At 39.7% G+C, this 23,498-nt stretch overlaps 1 protein-coding gene across 2 annotated transcripts; it reads left to right on the forward strand.

Moving 5' to 3' along the window:
* Positions 1–16: 16 nt before the first annotated feature.
* Positions 17–18,738, forward strand: FASTKD2 (FAST kinase domains 2). Of its 2 annotated transcripts, XM_004764236.3 has the most exons (13): positions 22–159; positions 401–518; positions 1,344–2,164; positions 5,280–5,383; positions 6,126–6,234; positions 6,762–6,885; positions 7,158–7,297; positions 8,832–9,004; positions 12,886–13,049; positions 14,031–14,234; positions 14,633–14,714; positions 16,112–16,226; positions 18,466–18,738. In XM_004764236.3, the coding sequence occupies exons 3-13, from the start codon at positions 1,442–1,444 to the stop codon at positions 18,583–18,585; spliced, it is 2,058 nt and encodes a 685-aa protein (XP_004764293.1). In that variant the 5' UTR covers positions 22–159; positions 401–518; positions 1,344–1,441; the 3' UTR covers positions 18,586–18,738. The 2 variants fall into 2 exon arrangements, with proteins under 2 accessions (XP_004764292.1, XP_004764293.1); XM_004764235.3 differs by lacking the exon at positions 401–518 and having other exon boundaries at positions 17–159.
* Positions 18,739–23,498: the final 4,760 nt, after the last annotated feature.

A 23,498-nucleotide genomic window follows, 5' to 3' on the forward strand; every position in this document is an offset into this window, starting at 1 on the left:
TCTCTTCGGTAAACTTTCTTCTCTCTGAGCAAACCTCTCCGACTACCGCGAACGTAAGCTTTTTGACCTATAAAGGATCCGTAAAATCTCGCGATACGCCCCTCTCGCAGGAAAGCTGTCATGGCTGCGCCTATATAGACCACGGGGTTCTGACCTCAGGTGAGTGGGCAACGAGAATAGGCGCAGCACTTTGCTGTGCTACACCTTAGACTTCTTGCCTTTGGAGAAGAGTCTCAGGAGTTGCTTGGGCCTTAACTTTAGGGAGGTGGGTTAATACTGGGTGGCCCACCTTGGGAAGTATTATCTCCTAACAGATCTGGCGATACTGGCCGATTGTGTCACCCTCCCAATCGCAGGCCGCGTGCAAGCATCACTTTGGTTTGTTGCTTCCTCTCTTCAGCGGTTCACTTGTCCCAGTCCATATTCTTAAAGTCCGGGTTTGCTGTTGCTAAATCTTCATGATAAAAAGGATTCGTCAACGTTAAAACTTTTTCATTGAAGGCATCTCCAAAGCAATGGTAACATAAAATTCCTTTCTTTCTTTTTAAATTATTTTTACTAACACATAATGCATTATTTTCTCTGGGGTACAGGTCTGTGAATCATCAGGCTTACACATTTCACAGCACTCACCATAGCACATACCCTCCCCGGTGTCAAACCCAACCACCCTCTCCCTACCCCCGTCACCCCCCAGCAACCCTCAGTTTGTTTCAGGAGATTAAGAGTCTGTTAAGGTGTTTCTCCCTCCCCATCCCACCTTGTTTCATTTTTTTCCCTTCCCTACCCTCCACAACCTAACCCCCCTCTCAAATTCTTCATATCAAAGAGATCATATATAAAATCCCTTTCTTAAGAAACTTTGTGGGAACACTTTTCACCAGTAATTTCACTTTATTTATTTTTTAAACTCATTTATACAACGACTACTTCCAAGGTAACCTGGCTTCTCCCAGAGAAGTGGAGGAAGCCCATATTGGTAAAGTAGTTTTACTGTTATTATTATTATTATTTTTTGTCTGTTCGTTTTTTAAGATTTTATTTATTTATTTGACAGAGAGAGCACAAGTAAGCTGAGCGGCAGGCAGAGGGAGAGAGAGAAGCAGGCTCTCTGCTGAGCAGGGAGCCCTATGCAGGACTCTATGCAGGAGCCTGGAATCATGACCTGAGCCAAAGGCAGTGCTTAACCGACTGAGCCACCCTGGTGCCCCTTAGTAGTTTTACCGTTTTAATTTTTAAAGTCTCCATAGGTTCCTACTTCGGTGTCTATTAAGTTCATTTCATTTCATTAAGTAAAAATTTCTCTTTAATTTTTATTCCTTTTATAACTCCTTTCCCTACAGGAAAACAACGGCATTTCTTCTCTTTCACTCCTCCTTGAAGTGATATTGCATCAGAGACTACTTTAAAGTGATTTGAAAGTGTTTGAGTGGATAGCGCAATGAATAACAGAGCAGGTGCCATTTTTTGGAACCTCAGACAATTCAGTATTTTAGTTCCTCCAAGCAGAACAATAAGGCTGTATCCTTTGGGATTTTCCAGACCAAAAGTTGTTTATTCAAACTGGAACCCAAGAAACCTTCTTTTAAGTGACTTTGGTAATGGAGTGCAGTCATCTGCTAGACATCTGTTTCAGGATGCCTTAATTTTTAAATCAGGAGGTAATTTTCAAACGAAGGGGATAGGCACTGAAACAGTCCTTACAGTCAACAGACCGCTTTGTCCTAGAAGACTGTCATTTGATTCAAAACACTCTCTTGACTCTGATAATGCACTGAAGAAGGCAGCATTTCATCATAAGGCCTCCAGTGAAGATGTGCTCACCAAGGAAACAAAACCAACCCCTGTCAACAATAAAAAGCTATCTGAGGAGTGTAGTTCTTTGAGTGATGTGTTAGATAAGTTTTCAGAACAACCTACATTTCCCAGTAGTAACTATTTTTCAGCAATGTGGATAATTGCTAAACGGATGTCTGATGACCAGAAGCGTGTTGAAAAGCAACTAATGTTTAACCACCCTGCATTTAATCAGCTGTGTGAACAAATGATGAGAGAATCCAAGATCCTGCACTATGACCACCTGCTGTTCAGTCTTCATGCTATGGTGAAGCTTGGAATTCCTCAGAACACTCTGCTGATACAGACTTTGCTGAGGGTGGTCCAGGTAAAATCAAAAAGAGGTGTAAATATCACTTTACACGGCTGGCACATCTTAAAAGAATGAGGGGGAAATAGAGATGTATCCTCCTTGGAAGAAATTATTAGTGGAATAGGTAGTTTATATTTATTTCTGCATATATATGATTTAGAGACCATAAGTTAACCAGGTCTTTCCTTCCTTTTGCTATGGAAATTTATGAAAGCTTGCACCATTTTTCTTTGCCAGAGGTGACTAATAGTAATAAACTAAAATGAGGAGAGATATCAAATATACAAGAAAAGGTTGGTTAGTTGAAGGTAAGAGACAAGAGGGGAGAACTAGTATTTATTGAGTACCTACGCTTTTTACTTATTTAATCCTTTCAGTAGCCCTGCCAGGTCAATGTTTACCTCAGTTTTGCAGATAAGGAAACAGATTTAGTGATGTTAAGCAACTTGGCTAAAGTCAAACAGCTAGTGAATTCATTTATTTATATGGTAAACATTTATTTCGTGTCAATTATGTATCAATTTACTACACTTGTCACTAGAGAGATTTAGGATACGTGATTCTTGTCCTTATAACATAAAGGAGAAGACATATTTTGTAGGCAATTGCAAAACTAACCAATGTCATTTAGTAAGTCTGACATTTGCTAGATTATAGGAACTGACCTGAGCTCAAGGGAATATAATTATGGACAATATAATGGCCACAAGAGAGCTTCTAGCACAGTGAAAGAAAATACTATCTTGTAGAAGTGTATAACCGACTTCTAACTTAGGAGAAGTTAGAAGTCCTCTTCCCCTTTATGGTGGGAAGAGGAGACAGGAGGAGGATACAGGATTAGAGTTTGAGGCAGAGATATATGTATATAGTTCGAAAACAGAATTGCCTCATGTAATCCTCAGTGTACCTTTTCAAACAGTTGCTTTCATTTTACTAGTGATTAGGAAATTTAGGCTTAGGTTAAATAACCTGCCCAAGTTTACCTTTCTGTTAATGTATTTGTAGGTCTTAATTTGCTGGGTGAATTAACAAACCCCTAGTTCATGGTAGAACAAGGATTTAAGCTCAGTAGGAGATAATATCCAAGTTGAATCCAAAGCATGAGCAGCGGTTTGTGAGTGAAAAATGGATAGTGAAGGGGGTAGTATTGCAGAAGAGGATTGCCTCTCCATCCGGAAGAAAAGTTCAGCAGGTTTGGGAAGCTGAGAGTAGTTTAGTGGTGCTGAAGTATAGACTTCTGGGGTTATGTGTTTGAGGGAGTAGGGGACAAATTGTGTGATTCTGACTGGGGAGGAGCAGTTCCTGGCGTAGAAGCAAGATCTGAGGCTAGAAATGGGAGGAGGGGGATTAAATCATAAAGAGCCTTTTATGCCCTCATAAGGAGTTTGGAATTATCATATGGGCATTGGGGGATCCATTGAAGTATTTTACGCAGAGTGTTTACATGTTCAACTTTATATTTTAGAAATGGACTGGAGGAAGGGTGAAATTGGTTAAAAGAGCCACTTTTAGATTCGAGCAAGGGAGTCCGTGTCCTCTTTGTTCTCACTGAAGCACCAGATGTGCTGAAGAAATGATAGTCCGTTGAAGTAATAATTTACCTTTTAAGGGTGGACATCTCAGATTTCTAGACTCAGTGATCAGAATTAAATGATTTTTAAATTTCTTGAGGATAATCTCATCTATAGTCCTATCCTTTTTCCCTCCCACAAGATTTTATTTATTTATTTACAGTCAGAGATCACAGGTAGGCAGAGAGGCAGGTGGGGAGGGGTAAGTAGGCTCCCCGGTGAGCAGAGAGCCTGATATGGGGCTCGATCCCAGGACCCTAAGATCATGACCTGAGCTGGAGGCAGAGGCTTTAACCCACTGAGCCACCCAGGCACCCCTATAGTCCTGTCCTATTATAAAATTAAGTTTTTAAGGATATGAGTTTTTAACTTTAGCTTTTTACGTTACTGTGATTTCTATATGTCCTTCATAAGAATGAATTTTTATGTGTGTGCGTTTAAACCACACAATATATCCATGTTTATTTGGTAGACTGTATTCCCTATGTAGTTATTTAGAAGTGATTATAATAAGTCACTATCTGGTTGATAATGCTTTTACTAGATCCTGGACAGGTATCCAAATCAGCATAGCATCTTGCATTGGTCCGGTATGAGTGAATATTTGGAATCAGAATATATATATATATATGTATGATTGTGTCTCATTGACCTGTTGGAATGTTGTAAAGACATTTTAGCTAAAGGTGAAAGGTCAGTAAGTCATTAGTGAATTTGCCTTTTAGCCAAACAGTCTTTCTTGCACAGCAGATGTTGATGGGATGTTGTGAATTGCTATGGAAACCCTCTTTTCTTTTTCTTTCAGCCTTTTCCATTTCTACTTAGTACCTGATTTTGACCTGAGACTTTGTGCCTTGTTAGTCACGCCATTTTAGCAAAAGAGCATACCTCTTTCAGCCCAAATTTCCCACCTGTGATGACAACTACTCTTGTGAGGTGTATGAATTGGTTGTGATTAAACTGTAGAGCACTAAGTAAGCTGTGTTATTACTATTCACTTTCTGAATTATGTATGCCCTTTGCCATTTCTAGAATCTAGATAAGTGCCTCAACCCAAGAGATCCGAAAGAAATCGGAGCCTGGGCTCCCCTTGATACCCAGATAGTGGTGGTAAAATGGATAGCAGATGTGGATCAGAAGATTCACAACTGAAGTTACAGTTTGATGCCAGGAAAGCATATAGAGAAGTTATGAGGACAGCTGTCTAAGGTTCTTAGGAATGGACAAATTACCCCTTGTCTTCATGCTGAGCTTGAGTCCTAAGAAGAAGTAAAAATTGTGTTTGATAAAAGTTATTTCAGAAGCAGAGGAATGCAATCCATATCAAGTGGGTATTCAGTGGTAATGGTAAATGTAAAAAATGTGTGGATAGGTAAAAGTGTGTATTGGTTATTTGGAAAATTCACTACATATGAAATTTTTTTCTCAAAGATGTTTATTATGGGCTATGAATTATTGGTTTGATACTTAATCATTTAATTGAAAGCTTCAGTGCTTTTGCTTAGGTGAGGTAGTCTACAATAGGCTTATCTGCAGTGTTTTTGTAATTTTTTCAATAGGAACGTATCAATGAGTGTGATGAGAAATGTCTTTCAGTCTTGTCAGCTATTTTAGAGGCAATGGAGCCATGTAAGAATGTGGACGTTCTTCGAGCAGGTTTGTGGTAAGCACTCTCCTGTGCTTTCTTCATGTGGCTTTCTCTACTCTGTGTATATCTCAAATAAAAAACTACAATGAAAGTTGACTTGCCTTATTTGGGTGGGGAGAGTCTTTAATACCTTATTAAACTTAAAATCCTGATTCTGGATCACTAGAAATAATGCTTCTTTTAGGGTCCACCATAAAAAAAGTATGAGTGGTGTTGAATTCTAAATTGATCTTATAACTGATGTGGGCTGGGAGCACATGGACATGTATTCAGCTCATAACAGTTACTTGGGTACTTTGTGGGATTACATGATAAGGACCTGGCCCAAAAAGAGCTTGAGTTCTATAATTTATAAAATTAATGCAACTGATCTAATGTCATAGGTCAGTGAGAATAAGACTTAATTTCCTTTGTCTTTGCGGATGCATTGGGATATCTTACTATAATCTCCTGATGTAGAGTATCTTGGATTTTACATTCAAAGCTGTGTGGTAATTTTTGTTTGTTTATTTAACTCATTTTTAAAGGTAATATCCATGGGTGTCCTTTTAAAGTACTCATCATGATAGTAGAATAATGTGAGAGGAAATAGTTGGTCTTCAATCTTTAACTACTTAACATTTCCTTGGGCAGGTAGATTATTTTTGTAGGGTCCATCTTCCTCGCCTAGAGGTAGGAGCTCGACCATATAACTTCTAAAATAATTCTTCTGGTTTTCAGAATTTAGGATTGTGGTATTTATTGTGTTTAATTACAGGATACTAGCTGATCAGCGAGTCTGGAAAATAGAACGTGTCTTTACATTACAAGCTCTGATAAGATGTGTTGGAAAAGATGCACCAATTGCTCTTAAAAGGAAACTGGAGGTAAACACATTTTGAATTTTCTTAAAGTGGGTAAGATTTGAAAAAAAATTTTTTTTCTTATTATCTGCTCTTAGTTCCTAGACTTTGTTGTGCTTTCAGGTTCAATTTTGCTAGAGTGAAGTAATAGAAGTAGATTTGTATTTATTTGTATATATGAATAGGTACATATTTTTAAAGATTTATTTTTTTATTTGAGAGAGAGAGACAGAGAGAATACATGTGGGAGTAAGAGGAGGGCAGAGGGAGACAGTCTTCAAGCAGACTCCTCGTTGAGTGTCAAGCCCCAACACCAGGCCCACTCTCACCACCCATGAGATCATGACCTGACCTGAAAGCAAGAGTTGGATGCTTAACCCACTGAGCCTCCCAGGTGCCCCTGTATATATAAATGTGTATATTTGACCTGTATATTTCTTTGTATATTTCATTGTATATTTCACTTTGCTCAAACTTTATCCTTTTTACTTAAAAATAAAAGTTTAATTTACTTTGCCAGAGATTATAAATTGAAGTTTGTTTTTCTTTAGATGAAAGCCTTGAGAGAATTAGACAAATTTTCTGATTTGAATAGCCAGCACATGTTTGAGGCATTAGCTGCCATGAATCACCGCTCTGTTGTTCTCCTGGATGAATGCAGTAAGATGGTCCTAGGTAAGGGGAATTTTTCTTTCATGATTTTTAGCATCTGACCTACTGTTTTGGACTGTATTTGTTTTAAAAACTTTACTGTTATACAGACAATAACTGATGATATGATTAGATCTAAATTTAATTTTGACTTTAGTTTTTTTTGTGTTTGTCTTTTACAAAATGCAGTGCTATATTTTTCTAAAGAAACAAACATTTTGAGTGTAGAGTATCTTGGATTTTACATTCAAAGCTGTGTGGTAATTTTTGTTTGTTTATTTAACTCATTTTTAAAGGTAATATCCATGGGTGTCCTTTGAAAGTACTCATCAACATATTGCAGTCTTGCAGAGACCTCCGTTACCATAATTTAGATCTTTTTAAGGGAATAGCAGATTATGTGGCTACGACTATTGACATCTGGAAGTTAAAGCAAGTAAGTTTGTTAACAGTTTAGAATAAGCCTCAGAAACTTCCAAGAAGCAGATCAATTCATTTAACATTCTGGGTATTTCTGTATCAGCTTTATAGCAGTTAAGAGACCAAAATATTCCAATGTTGAAATGACTTTTGAAAGAATAGCTCCTTATCATTTCTGTCTAGGAGTTTCCTGTTAATATATTATTTAATCTTTTAACCATCTTTCTGAAAGAGAAACTATGTTGTCCAAAGTTTGTTCTTATGTTTGTTTTTTAAAAGATAGCATGATAATTTGGATAATTAGGATTATTTCTATCTTTCTATTTTTCTTTTTTTAAAAACAGATGATGTGATAGGCTTATGCATTTTGAAGTGTAAAATGTCATTACTTAGTGACCATGTCTATCTTTTATTTATGGAAAGTTGTTTTGTTTCTTCCAGAGTAAGAACCTTTAAATTTGGGGGCTGTATTAGTATTAGAAACATATAATGAAGCAGCTGGTAAAAGCTTCTTTTTGTACTGAAACAGTGGTAATTGTGTTCAGTCCCTAGGTTCACTTTACTTTGGAGGGTAAGGTGCATATTGAGTTTACCATGGAAATCAGTTTTGGAAAGAGAAATACTAATAGTGAGAGTCTCCAAGAGGGAAATGAGAAGTGAACTGGAAATTTTAATTTAATCACAGTATATTTAATCTCTGTTCTCATTTGTACAACTCAATATTGAATATAGAAATTTTTGAATTACCTCTTACATGTTTTGAATGTAGAATAGTTCAAAGTTGAGTTGGTCATTTTGAAAAACCTTAGAAAAGGTATATGTAAGGTATTTTTAATTATGATATGTTAGTCACCATACAGTATATCATTAGTTTTTGATGTAGTGTTCCAAGGTCCATTGTTTGTGTATAGCACCCAGTGCTCCCTGCAATCCATGCCCTCCTTAATACCCACCACTGGGCTAACCCATCCCCCGCCCCTCGCTGCTAAAACCTTCAGTTTGTTTCTTGTAGTCCATAGTCTGTCATGGTTCATCCCCCCCTTGGATTTTCCTCCCTTCATTTTCCCCTTCCTTCTCCCAATGTCCTCCATGCTATTTCTTATGCTCCACATATAAGTGAAACCATATGGTAATTGACTTTCTCTGCTTGACTGATTTCACTCAGCATCATCTCCTCCAGTCCCATCCATGTTGATGCAAAAGCTGGGTATTCATCCTTTCTGATGGCTGAGTAATATTCCATTGTATATTAAGGTAGTTTTTAGATCTGATGTTGTAAGAAAGGATTTATTTTTAAATGAGATGGAATTATGGAAACCGTTGTATGCCCTGGTTCTCATTTATAAAAAGGGGTTGCTTATTAACTTAATATCTAATTCAGGAATTGCTGGAATGGATTTTGTGAGGAAAAGAGAATTTTTCTTTTTAGGGAATATTCTCTTCATCCAGACAGTTCTATTGCTGTTTTAATTTTTTGAGCTCTAAAAAAAATTACTGGTAGCATTCTATAATTGTTAAAATGTTTTCCCTCAATTCATTCTTTTTTAAAGGTTATCTTTCTCCTCATTTTATTTGAAAACCTTGGCTTTCGACATACTGATCTGATGGACGTGTTCATGAAGAAAGTGATAGCTGATCCTGCCTCTCTAAACATGAAAAGCATTATCTGTATTCTTCATGTGTATTCTTCTCTCAATCACTTCTACAAATGCCAGACCTCAGAGTATGTATTTGTTCTTTAAAAAATTTTTTTTATTGCTGCATAACATACTTCAAGGAAAGGTTACATATTATCATAAGCTTAATACATTGTTACAAGTGAGCACATCCATGGCTGCCACCTGTATCAAGAAACAAGGCTTGGTAGTCTTTATTTGTGGAGGTTTTTTTTGCTGGGTTTTTTTTTGTTTGTTTGTTTGTTTGTTTGTTTTTGTTTTTTTGTTTTCTTTTTGGTCGTCTTGCTTGTTTCTTTGTTCTTTATGGTTTTATTTGTTAATTCAGCCTAGGTCTTCATTTGAAACTCTCCTACCTTATTCCCTCAGTTCCTAAGTTCATAGTTAGTTTTGACTTTGACTATCCATTTGGTCCCAAATTACTGCTTTCTATAATTTTCATTTTTAACCATAACCTTGCATTTCTACTACTAAATACAGCAGTTCCTCAGACATGCTGGGCTCTTTCCTACCTCTGCTTTCCACCCAGAACATCTTTTCTACCTCTCTGGATCAGTTTGAGTTCACTAAAAATGAAAGAAAATATATGTAAGATGCCATTTTTGTAGAAGCGCAGACCTTGGAGATGTATTACTCAGGTTTGAAGCCCGGCTCTGCCATTCATAAGCTACTTAACTTTTGGCAAGCCACTGATCTGTGCTTGGGTTTCTTCATTTGTTAAAATGGGGAGAAGACATAAGAGTTACTCCTAATCACATTGAGTCTTTAAGAGGATTAAGTGGGTGAATCTGTGTAAAAGAGTTGCGGGGTAGCCACAGGATGACAGGAATAAACTAGACCAGTTCCGAGGGTCTCAGTGGCAGGAGTCACAGACCGTCTCCGTCATCCGTTGAGTGACTTGACTTCAGTTGCATTCTGTCCTTGGGGTTTCCATCAGGATTTGGATTTCTAAAAGAGGAGATCCGATTGAGTTTGGGTCCCACACCCTCCCTTTGGAGTATGTACCCAAAGAAGTGCTGGCCTCCAGCTGCCCACCGTAGCCTGCACTGTATTGAAGAACTTGGTTTGTGCCGCATTTCCTGTGCTTTGCCTGCTTGTTGCCTCCAGAGCCCCTGTGCTTGTCACACCTTATATGAATCTCTGGTTGAACCTTGACACAGAGCTGGGATTATTTGTCAGAAAGCCTGTGTCTGCTTCTCAGCTGGAAAGCTCTCCAGAGTCAGACCCAGATTCTTGTTATTCTGAACTTAGCACAAGACCTGGCACAGAATAGGCATCTAATGAAGGTTTCCAAGTATCCCCCAAATTCCGTCACTTTCTGTTCTCCTTGATTGGTTTTCTTCTGAGGCTGGCTCCCATGTACCTTTAGTACTTTCTTGACAGTGTCAAGTTGAGTGGTAAGTAGAACTCCAGGAACAGCCACATGGATTCCATGGTATTAGGAGAACAAACACTGGGTGGTTAACGAGTTTTTCAACTCACTGTGGCCATCCCAAGACACAGTGTGGTCCACATTGTCGCATCATGTTCCTTGTTCTTCCAGACTACTTAAGGAGTCAAGCCTTGGATTTCCAGAGGAAGGCAGTAAATGGAGGTACCAAAGGAATACTTCAGGGGAGAGAGAGAGGATGATGGTGTCTTCGGCTGCAGTGGTGGATTTTTAGAAGCAGGCTAACTCAGAGCACTTGAGAAGTTGATTAGCAGAGAGTGGTAGAAAATTTGGCTTACTTAGCACATTGTATATCCACATGTGGCACATTAATAATTTTGTTTATGTGGTGGCTCCTGGGAGAGAGGGTCTGTTAAATCCAGAGTGTGTTCCTGGGTTTGAAACCCAAGAAAGAAAACATTTTAGCTTTTCAACTGTCACTACTTCAGTTCTTTTTTTCTTCATGATCTGTACTTACCACCCCGTAGATAATCCCAGATTTGCATCTCTGGGCCTCATTGTGCTCCTGAACTCCAGAACGTCTGTGGCTTACTTGTGGTCACCATAGATCTTCTTCTTCTTCTTTCTCTTTTCCTGCGTCCTCTTCCCTCTCCTCTTCCTCCATCAGTTATTTACTAAAAACTGTATGAAATGATTTTTAAAACCACTTTTATTTATTCATCTCATGATTAACGTGTAAAAAGCTGTACATATTTAATGGATACAACTTGTTGTACATCCTTACTCTTGCTTCATCTTTTTCTACAGACATTCTCTCCTTTGTGTCTTCCTCATCTAAATTGGTTTATTTAGCCAGAAAACCTATACCAAGTACTTGGGTACTCAGGATGAAGATGAGTAAGACACAATCCTTTTTTTTTTTTTTTAAGATATTTAAGTAATCTGTACACCCAGCATGAAACTTGAACTCACAACCCCGAGATCACGAGTCACATGCCCCACCAACCGAGCCAGCCAGGCTTCCCATGACATAGTCCTTTTTGCCAGGATTCTGTGTAATGGGTGAGGTTGGCACAGATTTTGGTAGTTAAAGACAGCATGAAAATTGGAGTGATAGATTTTATGCAGAATATATGACAGTAGAGGAAGGATGCTCCAGGACGCTAGCCTGGTGATGTGGGGCTACCTCCAAGCAGTGCTGCCTGGAGGAGGTGGTACCTGAGCAGATCCTCAAAGGTGGGGAGATAGGAGGCAACCATAGACAGATAAGCAGGAAAGAAGATTCTGAGCAGAAGCGACACCATATTCAAGTCAGGGAGGAAAGAAGAGCAGAGCATGTGCAGGGAAGGATGTAAAGTTGAGTGTTAACTAAAGCAGGAGATACAGAAGTGGGATGAGAAGATCCGAGAGGTGATTACCCCCCCAGTCTCCAAAGACGGTCCTCTGCCGCCCACCCTTTCTCGCCTCACTGCTGTCTCTGGGGCCTGTTCCCTTCTTCCCATAGTAACTCCCACAGTCCTGCTCTAGCCTATCACGGCCTCCCACTCCGTCCCTCAGCCATCCGCTGCTGCCCATGGGACCTCCCAGCTGACCTGAGGCCATTTCCTGTACAGCCTCGTCGTGCACAAGGGCTCACTGCATCTTTTCCACGTCCTGAAATTCTCCTTATCTGCAAAGCTGCTCTGTCTCCTTCCTTTCCTGTGTGCCATCACTGTCCTTTGCATGTCGTTCGTTTTTTTCTTCCAGAACTGTAGATAGCTTATGTCCTAAGCTCAAGTACCACCTCCTCCAGGCAACACTGCTTGGAGGTAGCCGCACATCACCAGGCTAGCGTCCTGGAGCATCCTTCCTCTACTGTCATATATTCTGCATAAAATCTATCACTCAGAGCCTGTCTGTGCCATTTATTATCATGTCACCCTGAGCAAGAGACCCCGCGTAATTGGATCTTCGCTCTCTTCATCCATGCTTAACTGCCGTGCCATACTGTAGAGCATTAGTTCTGCATGGTAGGATTAAGCTGGAAGTTCTTTTAACTCAGAATATTGATAGCTACAGAATTTTAATTGCTGGTAAAACTGGGAGTGTTCCAGACCTTACAGACATACTCATGGTAAAAATTCAGGAGAATGATTAGAAGGCTCTGGAGCCTGACAACTTGCATTCCAATGCTGTCTCTGCTTCTTCCTGCTGGTTGTTCTTGGACAAGTTCCTCAGCCTCTCTGAACCTGTTTACTCATCTTTATTATGAGAAGAATACCTACCCATAAAGTGTTAATAGTAATTAAATGGGTCACAGCCTATGAAGTATTTACTCTGTACAAGACATGTAGCAGTAGCCAACTAAGATTTATTGAGAACCTGTATTTATTGTGAGATAGGCACCTGACCTCAAGGACATGCGGATACTACCAGTCTGATTTTCTCACTTCCTTTCTTTGGACTCCTTAAAGCCATGGGTTCTCTGACACCCCACTTTCCCTACCATAACCTGGTTTTCTATTTATATTTGAAAGCTGACTTTTCTTTGTTCCCTCGAAGGTTCCAAGAAGTTATGGTTAATTCTCTGACCGGTTATCTTCACAACATCTCTTCTGAAAATCTACTGAATGCTGTGTGTTCATTTTGCTTGATGAACCATTTCCCCATGGCCCTTATTAATCCACTTCTCCAAAAGGATGTCATCAAGGAGCTGCTGATACCAGGTATGATGTCAGCATACGGTCGTGACCGAAATAAGGCAGTCCCACTAGCTAGCTTCCTTGTGATTCTGAATGGGGTCATTGTTAGAGCAGAGTTAGTTAAAACATGCAGATACTACTGAGGAAAGGACCCAAAATGGTGAAGTCAGAGGTCGGTGCTTCAAGCCAGCAAACCTATGCAGCCTCCTTTAATGACCGACTCTTAGGTATAGAAGGCAAGGATCAGAAACACATCCCCATTGTTCCTTTTATTTGTACCGTCTGCACCTGTGCAAAGGCCGCGTGTTCACCATGTTCTTTATGCCTCGATCGGAGGCGTTTGTATTTCCTAATCCTTACATACCACCTTTGGAGCTGAGTTCAAGTCAGTTTTTGCAGCCCTAATCACTTTGTCACTCCTGGCCTGTAATGAGGACACAAGCTTTTAGATCAAGCATTCAGATAGTTTCCACAGTAGTGAACTTAACTTACTCTTAGAACGAAATTAATTGTTGACTTTGGGTCTTTACAAAGAAAAGCAATATCTGGCTGGATGTACAAAATTCAGTAATGGGTCTGAGAATAGAGACGTTTAAATTCTTTTACAAACAATGTTAGGAAATTCCAGAGTCAACTTGTGAAGCAGGAATAGCACGTGCTGATTTTTTAAGGCAGTGACAGTGGGGGAAACAGCTCTAAAACCCAGGAAACATGGATTTGAGTCCCAGCTTGGCCTTTGGTTAATCATAAGGCATTTGAACCTTCCTGGGCATTGCTCATCATTCAGTGAAGAGTTTACACTAAGTCACCTACAAAGAGCTTCTAAACTTTAAAGCATTATCAAATACCGGGCACCGGTGTAGGCTCTGTGGGGACTAGGGAGACACACAGGTTCCTCCTGAGAAGAATCATCATTAGCAATATAGGTACATTAATGCAATGTCTTAAGCTTAACATTAATATTTCTTCTTAACTGTATATTTTTCTTTCTCCCTTTTTTTTAAGGTGACGAGAGCAATGCTCACAAGCTTCGTATTTTGGCTGCTTGCCTAAAACTGGATATTCCATGTCAGAAGGCCATAGACTTCGACCTGCCACCACGGTCATCCACGACATATCAAAATGTGAAGGTGGCAGACGCGCTAAGTAGCCTTCTGGGACAAGGATACTTCTCAAAAGACATACAGTTGCCACATAATTATCATATCGGTATGGGGGTCTCTGTGATTTTCCTCTATTGTATTTTACTTCTTTTCCTTTATTTCGGGCAAAGATGAAGAGTCTTCCATGGCAGGTTAGTGGAGTGTTGGCTCCGGAGTTGGACTGCCAGGTTGGGAGGCTTGCTCTGTACGTGCCAGTGATGTGTTCGCGAGGTGCTTACCTCCTTCCCTTGTCCATAAACTGGCAGTAAGCGTCGTGGAACCTCATACAGTTCCCGTGATGAATAAATGAGATGATGCGTGTAAACTCCAGGCTGGAGTTTGGCACATCGTAAGCTCATCATATGTTGTGTCTGATGCCATTATCATTATTGGTAGCGTTAGTATATATTTTGAAACTGAATATCACTTTGAGCAATGTTTGAAAAGTTAATTGTTTTCTTTCAGATTTTGAAGTCAGAATGGATATTAACAGGAGTCAAGTGCTTCCGTTTTCCGACGCAGTAACTTCTGCTGCAGATATTCAAAGGTTGCTGACATACATTCATTTGCTGAGCTTTCTGAATTTAATTCTCAAAGACTTCATATTAAGTAGCAGTAACAATACTAAGACCTGTTTCTGCAGAGCTTGTGATATACCAAGAGACTTCTCCTCCATTAATCTACTGCATAGGTGTAAATGCAGACGTTCCTTAAAGACAGTGGACTGGAGTTGAGCCATGTAATGAACTAGGCAGTTTTTACAGATTGGGTTTTAAAGCCGAGTACCACAGTAAAACAACGTTTACATGCTTGAAACTATGGGTGCGGATGCTTCAGGTCCTGTTGCACACACCGCGTGTTCAGTCTTTGTGGAAAGGCACTAGTAGGCCCTGCGGGGCACACAAAGATGAGTCAGACATGGATTGTGACCCCAAGGAACTTCTGTCCTCATTGCTTCGTAGGATGTGCACATAACTACAGTAGAGAGAGGCAGAAAACGCTGGAAACCTGTAAGGCTTCACACTCTGTCCGCTCATGCCTTTCCATTCTCTTCCAACTCTGTGACCTTTACCCCTTTTCTGAATTCATCTAGCTTGTTCCTCGGCCATCTTTTTCACTGTGACCCTCCCTATGCACGTTACCCCTCTCCCCCTGCAAGAAAGGCTTTCTCCCAGACCTCTATGAAAGATTATTTTTCGTTTTCAGGTACTGGGCCTAATAATACAGTAGCTCTCGGCCTAAAGTACTGAGGCGAAGTGAGGAAATAATGAGCATTCCTTTAAAAAATGACATTTCTTTTATGCTTTCTCAGATAACAGCCAAAGTCTAACAGAAGACAGTAGCGATACAAAGGTCTTGTTTTCCCTCCGACCAACTTAATCTTTCCAAAAGGCCAAGAACAATGAAAAAACAAATTACACCTTCCACGTTTCGTTAACATACAGATTTTATCATTTTAACAGTCTCGCCTTTCTCTTAGTGTTTTCTTCTTTGTATTTGCTCTCTCCTTTCTGGTTTTTAAATGCTTCTCTCTCGGGGAGACAATATGTACCACAAGAGCATTTGCCATTTGGTTTATTTACATCAGTACTTCTAGTAGCATAAATAATTATATTTAGATCAGAGATTAACGCTACACAGGAAGGCCATAAAATGCTTTCTTATTTGGATATTTTGCTCATCAAGAATATAGCCATTCTTAAAGATGGTTGAGAGATAATCATGTAAAGCATTATTAAAAGCTTTTGGTTTCTGTAGCCTTCATATACTGGAGTATTTGCAGAGGCCAAGTAACAAGGAGGTGGAGATAGTTGGGTAGGAGGGAACAGTGACAACTGTGGTCAGCAGAGAACTCAACTTTGAAATCTCCAAAGAGGAATGCAGCTCGATTGTAGATGTAATCTCATTAGTAATGGGTCTCCTTTTGTGCATTTTCATTTTCAGAGTAGCTGTACTGTGTGTTCCTAGATCTGCTTACTGTTTGGATTTAGCCCATCCCAGAGGATTCCTTGCTATGAAATTGCGACATTTGAAAATAATGGGTTTTCACGTAATCTTGGTAAGAAAAAAATGCAAACGAAATACTTTTCTGTTACTGATGTCCATTCTGCTGGGGATTTTGTGGTTGAGCTTGGTTATGAGGACTCTAGAGGAATTGTCGGCAGCGTTGGAGTAAGTACCTTAGTTATTTTTTCTTTGGTAAAGAAGATTTCTGTGCATGAGTGGTTCCTGCTCAGCGGATAACTATTATTTACTAGGAGTTTTATAAGTGCAACGTTTGGTAAATTTTATTCCTTTTTGTTAAGAGGAAAATGTAAATAATTTGTTTTCTTATTTAACTTAAGACCCATGACATGATACTCAATTTCCAGAGTTTCTTGAGCAAGGGAAGTAAAGATGTGAATTAAAGCTTTGTGTGATCAGGGGCTGGTGTGAGGCTGTTGTCAGGTGGTTGTCACTGGAAAAAGTTAGATGGGCGTGAGAAGAGAGTTCTTTCTCCTCCTTCTCACACCTCATTTTGATTCTGAGCTCTGCAGCTTTGCTAGGCCAGCCTTTCCAGATGTCTCTGTATGGAGCAAGAACCTTATGAATGAATCTATCTACATATATATTTCTATTTCTCTGTCTGTGTGTCTGTCTAAAGGCCACTCACTTGGTCTTGCACATAAGGTGAAGTGTGAAATTCTCATCTTCATTATGGTACTTCTGTATCCAAACGTGGATTACGTGCAAATTATTGAGGTTACGATGGCATGTTTCTCTTAATGGGCTACTATTTAAGACTTTTTCCCTTAATGGATATTATATGGATTCTCAGGAAGATTATCCCAAGAAAAGAGTTTTTGCACCCTTTAGAGGGCCTTTAAAGTTTTTAGAATTTTCACTGGTAGAGCTTTCTTCAATCCTAGCACATAGTCATACTAAACCTTTAAAATATGAATAATTTATAAGATAACACTTGTTTTTTAAGTTTTTTATTTTTTATTATTATTTTTAAAAAATTTATTTGTATGTTTGTTGGGAGGAGAGAGAGAGAGCACAAGTAGGGAGAGCAGCAGGCAGAGGAAGAAGCAGGTCCCCGGCAGAGCAAGGAGCCTGATGAGGGACTTGACCCCAGGACCCTGGGATCATGACCTGAGCCAAAGGCAGATGCTTAACTGACTGAGCTACACAGGTGTCCCGACACTTGTTTTTTTAAATTAACATATAATGTATTACTTGTTTCAGGGGTACAGGTCTGTGAATCATCAGTCTTACACACTTCACAGCACTGACCATAGCACATGCCCCCACCCAGTGTCCATCATCCAGCCACCCAGCCGTCTACCACCCCAACCCTCCCACTCCCCTCCCCTCCAGCAACCCTCAGTTTGTTTCCCGAGATTGAGAGTCTCTTATGGTCTGTCTCCCTCTCTGGTTTCATCTTGTTTCATTTTCCCCTCCCTTCCCCTATGATCCCCTGTCTTGTTTCCTAAATTCCTCATATCAGTGAGGTCATATGATAATTGTCTTTCTCTGATTGACTGACTTTGCTTAGCATAATATCTTCTAGTTCCATTCACATCATTGTAAATGGCAAGATTTTAGATTTTTCTTTGATGGCTGCATAGTATTCCATTTTATATATATTCCACATATTCTTTATCCATTCATGTGTTGATAGACATCTAGGCTCTTTCCATAGTTTGCCTATCATGGACATTGCTGCTGTAAACATGCGGGTGCACGTAACATATCCGATAAAGGGCTTGTAACCAAAATCTATAAAGAACTTACCACCCAAATTTAACACCCAAAGAACAAATAATCCAATCAAAAAATGGGCAGAGGACATGAACAGACATTTCTGCAAAAAAAACATCGAAATGGCCAACAGACACATGAAAATTTGCTCCGCATCACTCGGCATCGGGGAAATACAAATCAAAACCACAATGAGATACCACCTCACACCAGTCAGAATGGCTAAAATTAATCAGTCAGGAGAGGACAGGCGTTGGCGAGGATGAAGAGAAAGGGCAACCCTCCTATACTGTTGGTGGGAAGTAGGCTGATGCAGCCACTCTGGAAAAGAGTGTGGAGGCTCCTCAAAAAGTTGAAGATAGAATTACTCTACAACCCAGCAGTTGTACTACTGGGTATTTACCCTGAAGATACAAATGTAGTGATAACACTTTTTTTTTTTTTTTTAAAGTTGGCTTGATGTTACTTTGATATGCTTGGATCTCAAAACTAGTTTTTATTTTACATGTCATTGTCTTCTTGCAAACTGATGATTTTCCCCTTTCTTTGGTAAGGTCTATAATTGGGAGGTGGAAAGGCTGGAGAAGAAGGATGTAATCACATTTTTGAAGACCAAACTCTACTCAACTGAAGCTTTTCTTACTGCTGATGTAAATCTGCAAAGCACGTGTTAAAGTCAAAGCAGCCTTTTCATATTAGCAGACATAAGTTTGTAAAAGAATTTTAATAAAGACTACAGTTCAGTTGTCAATGGAATTCACCTGACTGCTCAACATAGCAGAACGTGATGCTTCAGTTCACCATTAAAATCAGCTTTAAGAGTGGAAGAAATGTTCTTGGCATTTTTGAAGGTGACTCCAGAAGGGTCACTTTTCCAATCATACCTATTCTTTCTAGGTCCCAGATAGTTGACAGATTCGTGGGCTGTAGGTTTTACTTTTGCTTTTTAGCTTTCATGCATTAAACACTGGTTCCTTAGTTGTGATGGGCTGCGGCTGAGGTGTTCAAGACCTTGGGCAGGTCTTGTGTTCAAAATCTGTACATCTGCACTCTTACCATAAGCTGTTCTGGGACTCGGGCATTGACCACATTTTTCAGTGTTGACCATGTGGGCAGTTTAGCCAAGTGCTTGAACTGCAGCGTGTGTTAAGAAGAAATGGAAGTAGCATGTGCAGAATGGGTGTGGGTCAGGCGTCTGCATAGGCAACAGGCACTTGAGATGGAAGTGGTTCGTGGGCCACGCTGAGAGATGCACAGAAGAGACCGTGCAGAGATGTCAGGGAGTCCAACTTTATTAGGCTTCGGATTGCTAACATCACTTTGGCCATTGCTGAGATCATTCCTTTGCCCTTTCCATTTCCCACCATTTCATGAAGTCTTTTAGATTAAATATATAGCTGAACTATGTTGTGAGTCAGGCCTGAGGACTGTTTTTCAATTGTTTATTAATTCTTTTATTGAAATATTAGTTCATATCTTCGGTATAGCTGTCTACCTAGCGTTTGACTCACTGTGGACACAGTGAGTTTCGCTTATGAATCCTGAGTGCCATATTAAGTTGGTATGATTTTACGTCCTTGCAAGAGACTGGATGTGTATGTCCCCACCTCTGAATTCATATGTTGAAACCTAAGCCCCAGGTGACGGTATTTGAGGTAGAGCATTGGGAGGTGATTAGTCCACGAAGGTGGAGCCCTCATGAAATGTAGTACTCCTCTTATAAAAGACCCCAGGGAGCTCCCTTGTTGCTTCTACCATGTGAGGACACAGTGAGATGACCACCTGCGAGTCAGGAAGAGGGCCTCCACCAGACACTGAGTCTGCCAGAGCCTTGATCTTGGACTTCCCAGAGTCCAGAACTGTGAGAAATAAATTATTGTTGATAAGCCACTGAATTGATGGGATTCTGTTAACATCAGCCCAGATGAACTAAGATACCCCAAATACACAGACCTCGACACTTTGCTCTCCGCCAAACCCAGCGAAGTACTCACCTGTGCTCTCTTCGTTACCTTAATTAACTATGGAGGTGTAGCTGCGAGTAGGATCCTCTGGGGGGCCTCATTTCCTTATCTCTAATAGGATAAATTATTTGCCACGACTATGCAGGTAATAGGGCAGGGCTGGAGCGTGAACCCGAGCTGAATCAGGCTTAAGAGAGACTTGAACCCTGGGTCAGTCATAAAAAACCTCCAGCATAGGACTATTCAACTGTCAGAGATTTTACCCGTTTATCCAACCTGCATTTAGAAAAGGTTGGGGCCCGTATCATTCCATCCTCTACTGCCCTTTGGCTTGGGTCTCAGGAAATCTGGATTCTGGTTCCGTATTGGACAGCACTGAGCTTTGTGTCTTTGGTCAAATGATTCAATCCTTAGAAGCTTCAGAATGAGAATTAAAAATATTAAAGAAATGAAGATTCATTCTTTGAATATCATGTATCTGTTGCTTCTAGTGGCTAATTATGGCTCATGGTCAAAAGGTTGGACAGTTTCTGGAAGACTTGTAACTAGCTTTTGGGGAAGTACTTTCTTTGCATTTGTATCAGTTGGCATGGCAGATAAAAAAACACATTCCTCTTTTACACTAGTATTACTAGAATCAGTATTCTTTATTGTGAGACTCCAGGTACAACAAAGGGAAACAGCTTAATAATATATGTCTTATCAGAATAGAGAAATTTAGGGCACCTGGGTGGCTCAGTGGGTTAAGCCGCTGCCTTCAGCTCAGGTCATGATCTCACGGTCCTGGGATCGAGTCCCGCATCAGGCTCTCTGCTCAGCAGGGAGCCTGCTTCCCTCTCTCTCTGCCTGCCTCTCCATCTACTTGTGATTTCTCTCTGTCAAATAAATAAATAAAATCTTTAAAAAAAAAAAAAGAATAGAGAAATTTATTCCTCCAGGAGACTATTCATATATTTTCCTTTTCTGGTATTCATTCAATTGACTTAAACAAAACAAAACCAAACCCAAGCACACAGCCCCAGTTTGATTTCTCAGACCTATTTCTCATTCAGTGAGAGAGGATCAATGAAATGGGAGTTTATAAATCCAAATTCTGACAACTCTTGATCAAGTCACAACATACTTGGTATCTTAGTACCACTATCTCCACGCTGTAGAAATGATGAAACTAGCCCATTTTACTGTATCAACCAAAGAAGAGACCGAATGTGAAAGATGGAAGTTGATGGGTTTAGATACACAGCTTGCTTCTGATGCGGTCTGTGGCAAGAAGTGAGCCACCTTGTGAAAGAAATTAGGTGTCGGGAAAAGACTTCAACTTCATTTCTGTCTAAATCTGTGTTCTGAGTCATGTGTGTGTGGAGCAGTGTTAAGATTATTATTTTTTTTTTTAGTCTTGAACTTCTTTAAAATGTCTACATAGGTTATAATCACATCAAGTATACACAAAGGTAAACATCAAGTCAAGGGGAAAGATAGATTTTTTAAAGATATTTATTTATTTGACACAGGAGAGAGACAGGGAGAGAGGGAACACAAGCAGGAGGTGTGGGAGAGGGAGAAGCAGGCTTCCCACTGAGCAGGGAGCCTAATGTCATGTGAGGCTCCATCCCAGGACCCTGAGATCATAACCTGAGCTGAAGGCAGACGCTTAACCTACTGAACCACTCAAGCGCCCCAAGATGGTATATTTTTGACAAATATTTAAAGAGATCCTGTAAGTTGATAAGAAACACTAATGTAACAAAAGAAAAATGAGTAAAGAACTGATCAACACAAACTTCAGTCTACTACTAATGAAAACCATGCACATTCAAAAAAATGAGATATGTTTGTCTTTTAAAATAGCAGTGGTTTTTTTTCCCCTTCCTTTTAAGAATTCCAGTACTGCCGAAGAAGGTGTAATGAGGTAGGCACTTGCATATGCAGCTGGTAGAACTTGAACACCTTTCTGGAATACGTTTTCCCCTCCCCTCCCCCCATATTAAAAAAAAAAATCTTTATTGTATAACTGACAATGAACTGCATATATTTAAAGTGTAGTTTGATACATTCTAACATTTTACATATAAAGTATCCATGAAAACATCCCCACAATCAAGATAATGAAACTCCCCACCACCCCTAAAAGTTACCTCCCTCTTTGCCTTTCCCTTTGTTCCCTGGAAACCACTGGTCTGTTTTTTTGTCACTCTGGAATGTTCTTTGGCTGTATGCATCCAGAGTCTTGGAAATATTGATATCTATTGATATTGACCAGTAATTAGATTTTTAATGATCTTGTGCCTATATGCATACATAGTACATACTTGATAAATATTTGTATTACTCCTGCATTGTAAGGATCCTTATCACTCCATTGGTGGGGTATTTCACTGCATAGGAGCCAGACATTGAAAATTACGTGTGTTCATCATTACTGGAATATATATATTTTCTATGCCTTTGCTACTCTGAGTACGGTCCAAGACCAGGAGTGTCAGATCATCTGGGAGGTTGTTAGAAATGTAGAATCTTGGGGCCCATCTCAAGACCCTTTAACCAGAACCTGTACTGTAACAATCCCAGGTGATTTGTATGCTCATTAAAATCTGAGAAACACTGTCCTAAGACATCATTTTAATATTTGTAAAATTTCTGGATGTGCCATAATGTACTTGATGTGGGGAAAACCCTACAATTATATTAAATGGAAAAACAAATACCAACTCCATATACTAGGATTTAAATTTTATTTAAAAAAATACAGCTTAGGGCGCCTGGGTGGCTCAGTGGGTTAAGCCGCTGCCTTCGGCTCAGGTCATGATCTCAGAGTCCTGAGATCGAGTCCCACATCGGGCTCCCTGCTCAGTGGGGAGCCTGCTTCCCTCTCTCTCTCTCTCTGCCTGCCTCTCCATCTACTTGTGATTTCTCTCTGTCAAATAAATAAATAAAATCTTTAAAAAAAAAATACAGCTTATTTAATGCATAGATGTGCATAAAACGACAGGAAAGAAAAGGATAAAGATGGAGAGAGTGATGTTTCTGAATAGAATTGTGATTTTTATCCACATTTTTAATATTTTCAGAAATGAATAATTAGAAAACAAATCATTAATTGATCTCAATTCATTCCTAACGCTTGATTCTCCAAACAGCATTGTAGTAATTAGTGATAACCATGAAGAGCTTACTTAATGTATTCCCAGAATCATGGGTGATATGAAGAAGTTAAGACAGCGATCCTCTCAAGTTGCTTAACAAGATAAGATGCCATTATTGTTTGCCAAAAGATAACCTGATATGTGAAAAGGCTCCAAGCAAAAGGGAAGAGGAAGTCTGAGGGGTCACGGGGTTGGGTTTTCAGAGCTGACTGTACAGAGGAGAGTGAGTATGATTTGGTTACATACACAGGGAGACCATAGATAATCTGAACATTTCTTGCAGGTATTTTATGAGATGGAACAGCAGCGGTGGTGGTACATGTGATAAATTCTGAGAACTAAATTTTAAAAGGGAAAGGAGCCAAGAAATTATCCTCTGCTTAGAATGTTAATGTAGTAAGTAAATAAATTTACTTTACTGTGAAATTTTGTTCTCCATGTGATAATGTGGCTCTCGCTACTCCATTCCAAGCCCGACCT

Source organism: Mustela putorius, unplaced genomic scaffold, assembly GCF_011764305.1.
Source record: "Mustela putorius furo isolate JIRA1106 unplaced genomic scaffold, ASM1176430v1.1 tig00000275_pilon_pilon_pilon, whole genome shotgun sequence".
NCBI lineage: Eukaryota > Metazoa > Chordata > Mammalia > Carnivora > Mustelidae > Mustela > Mustela putorius.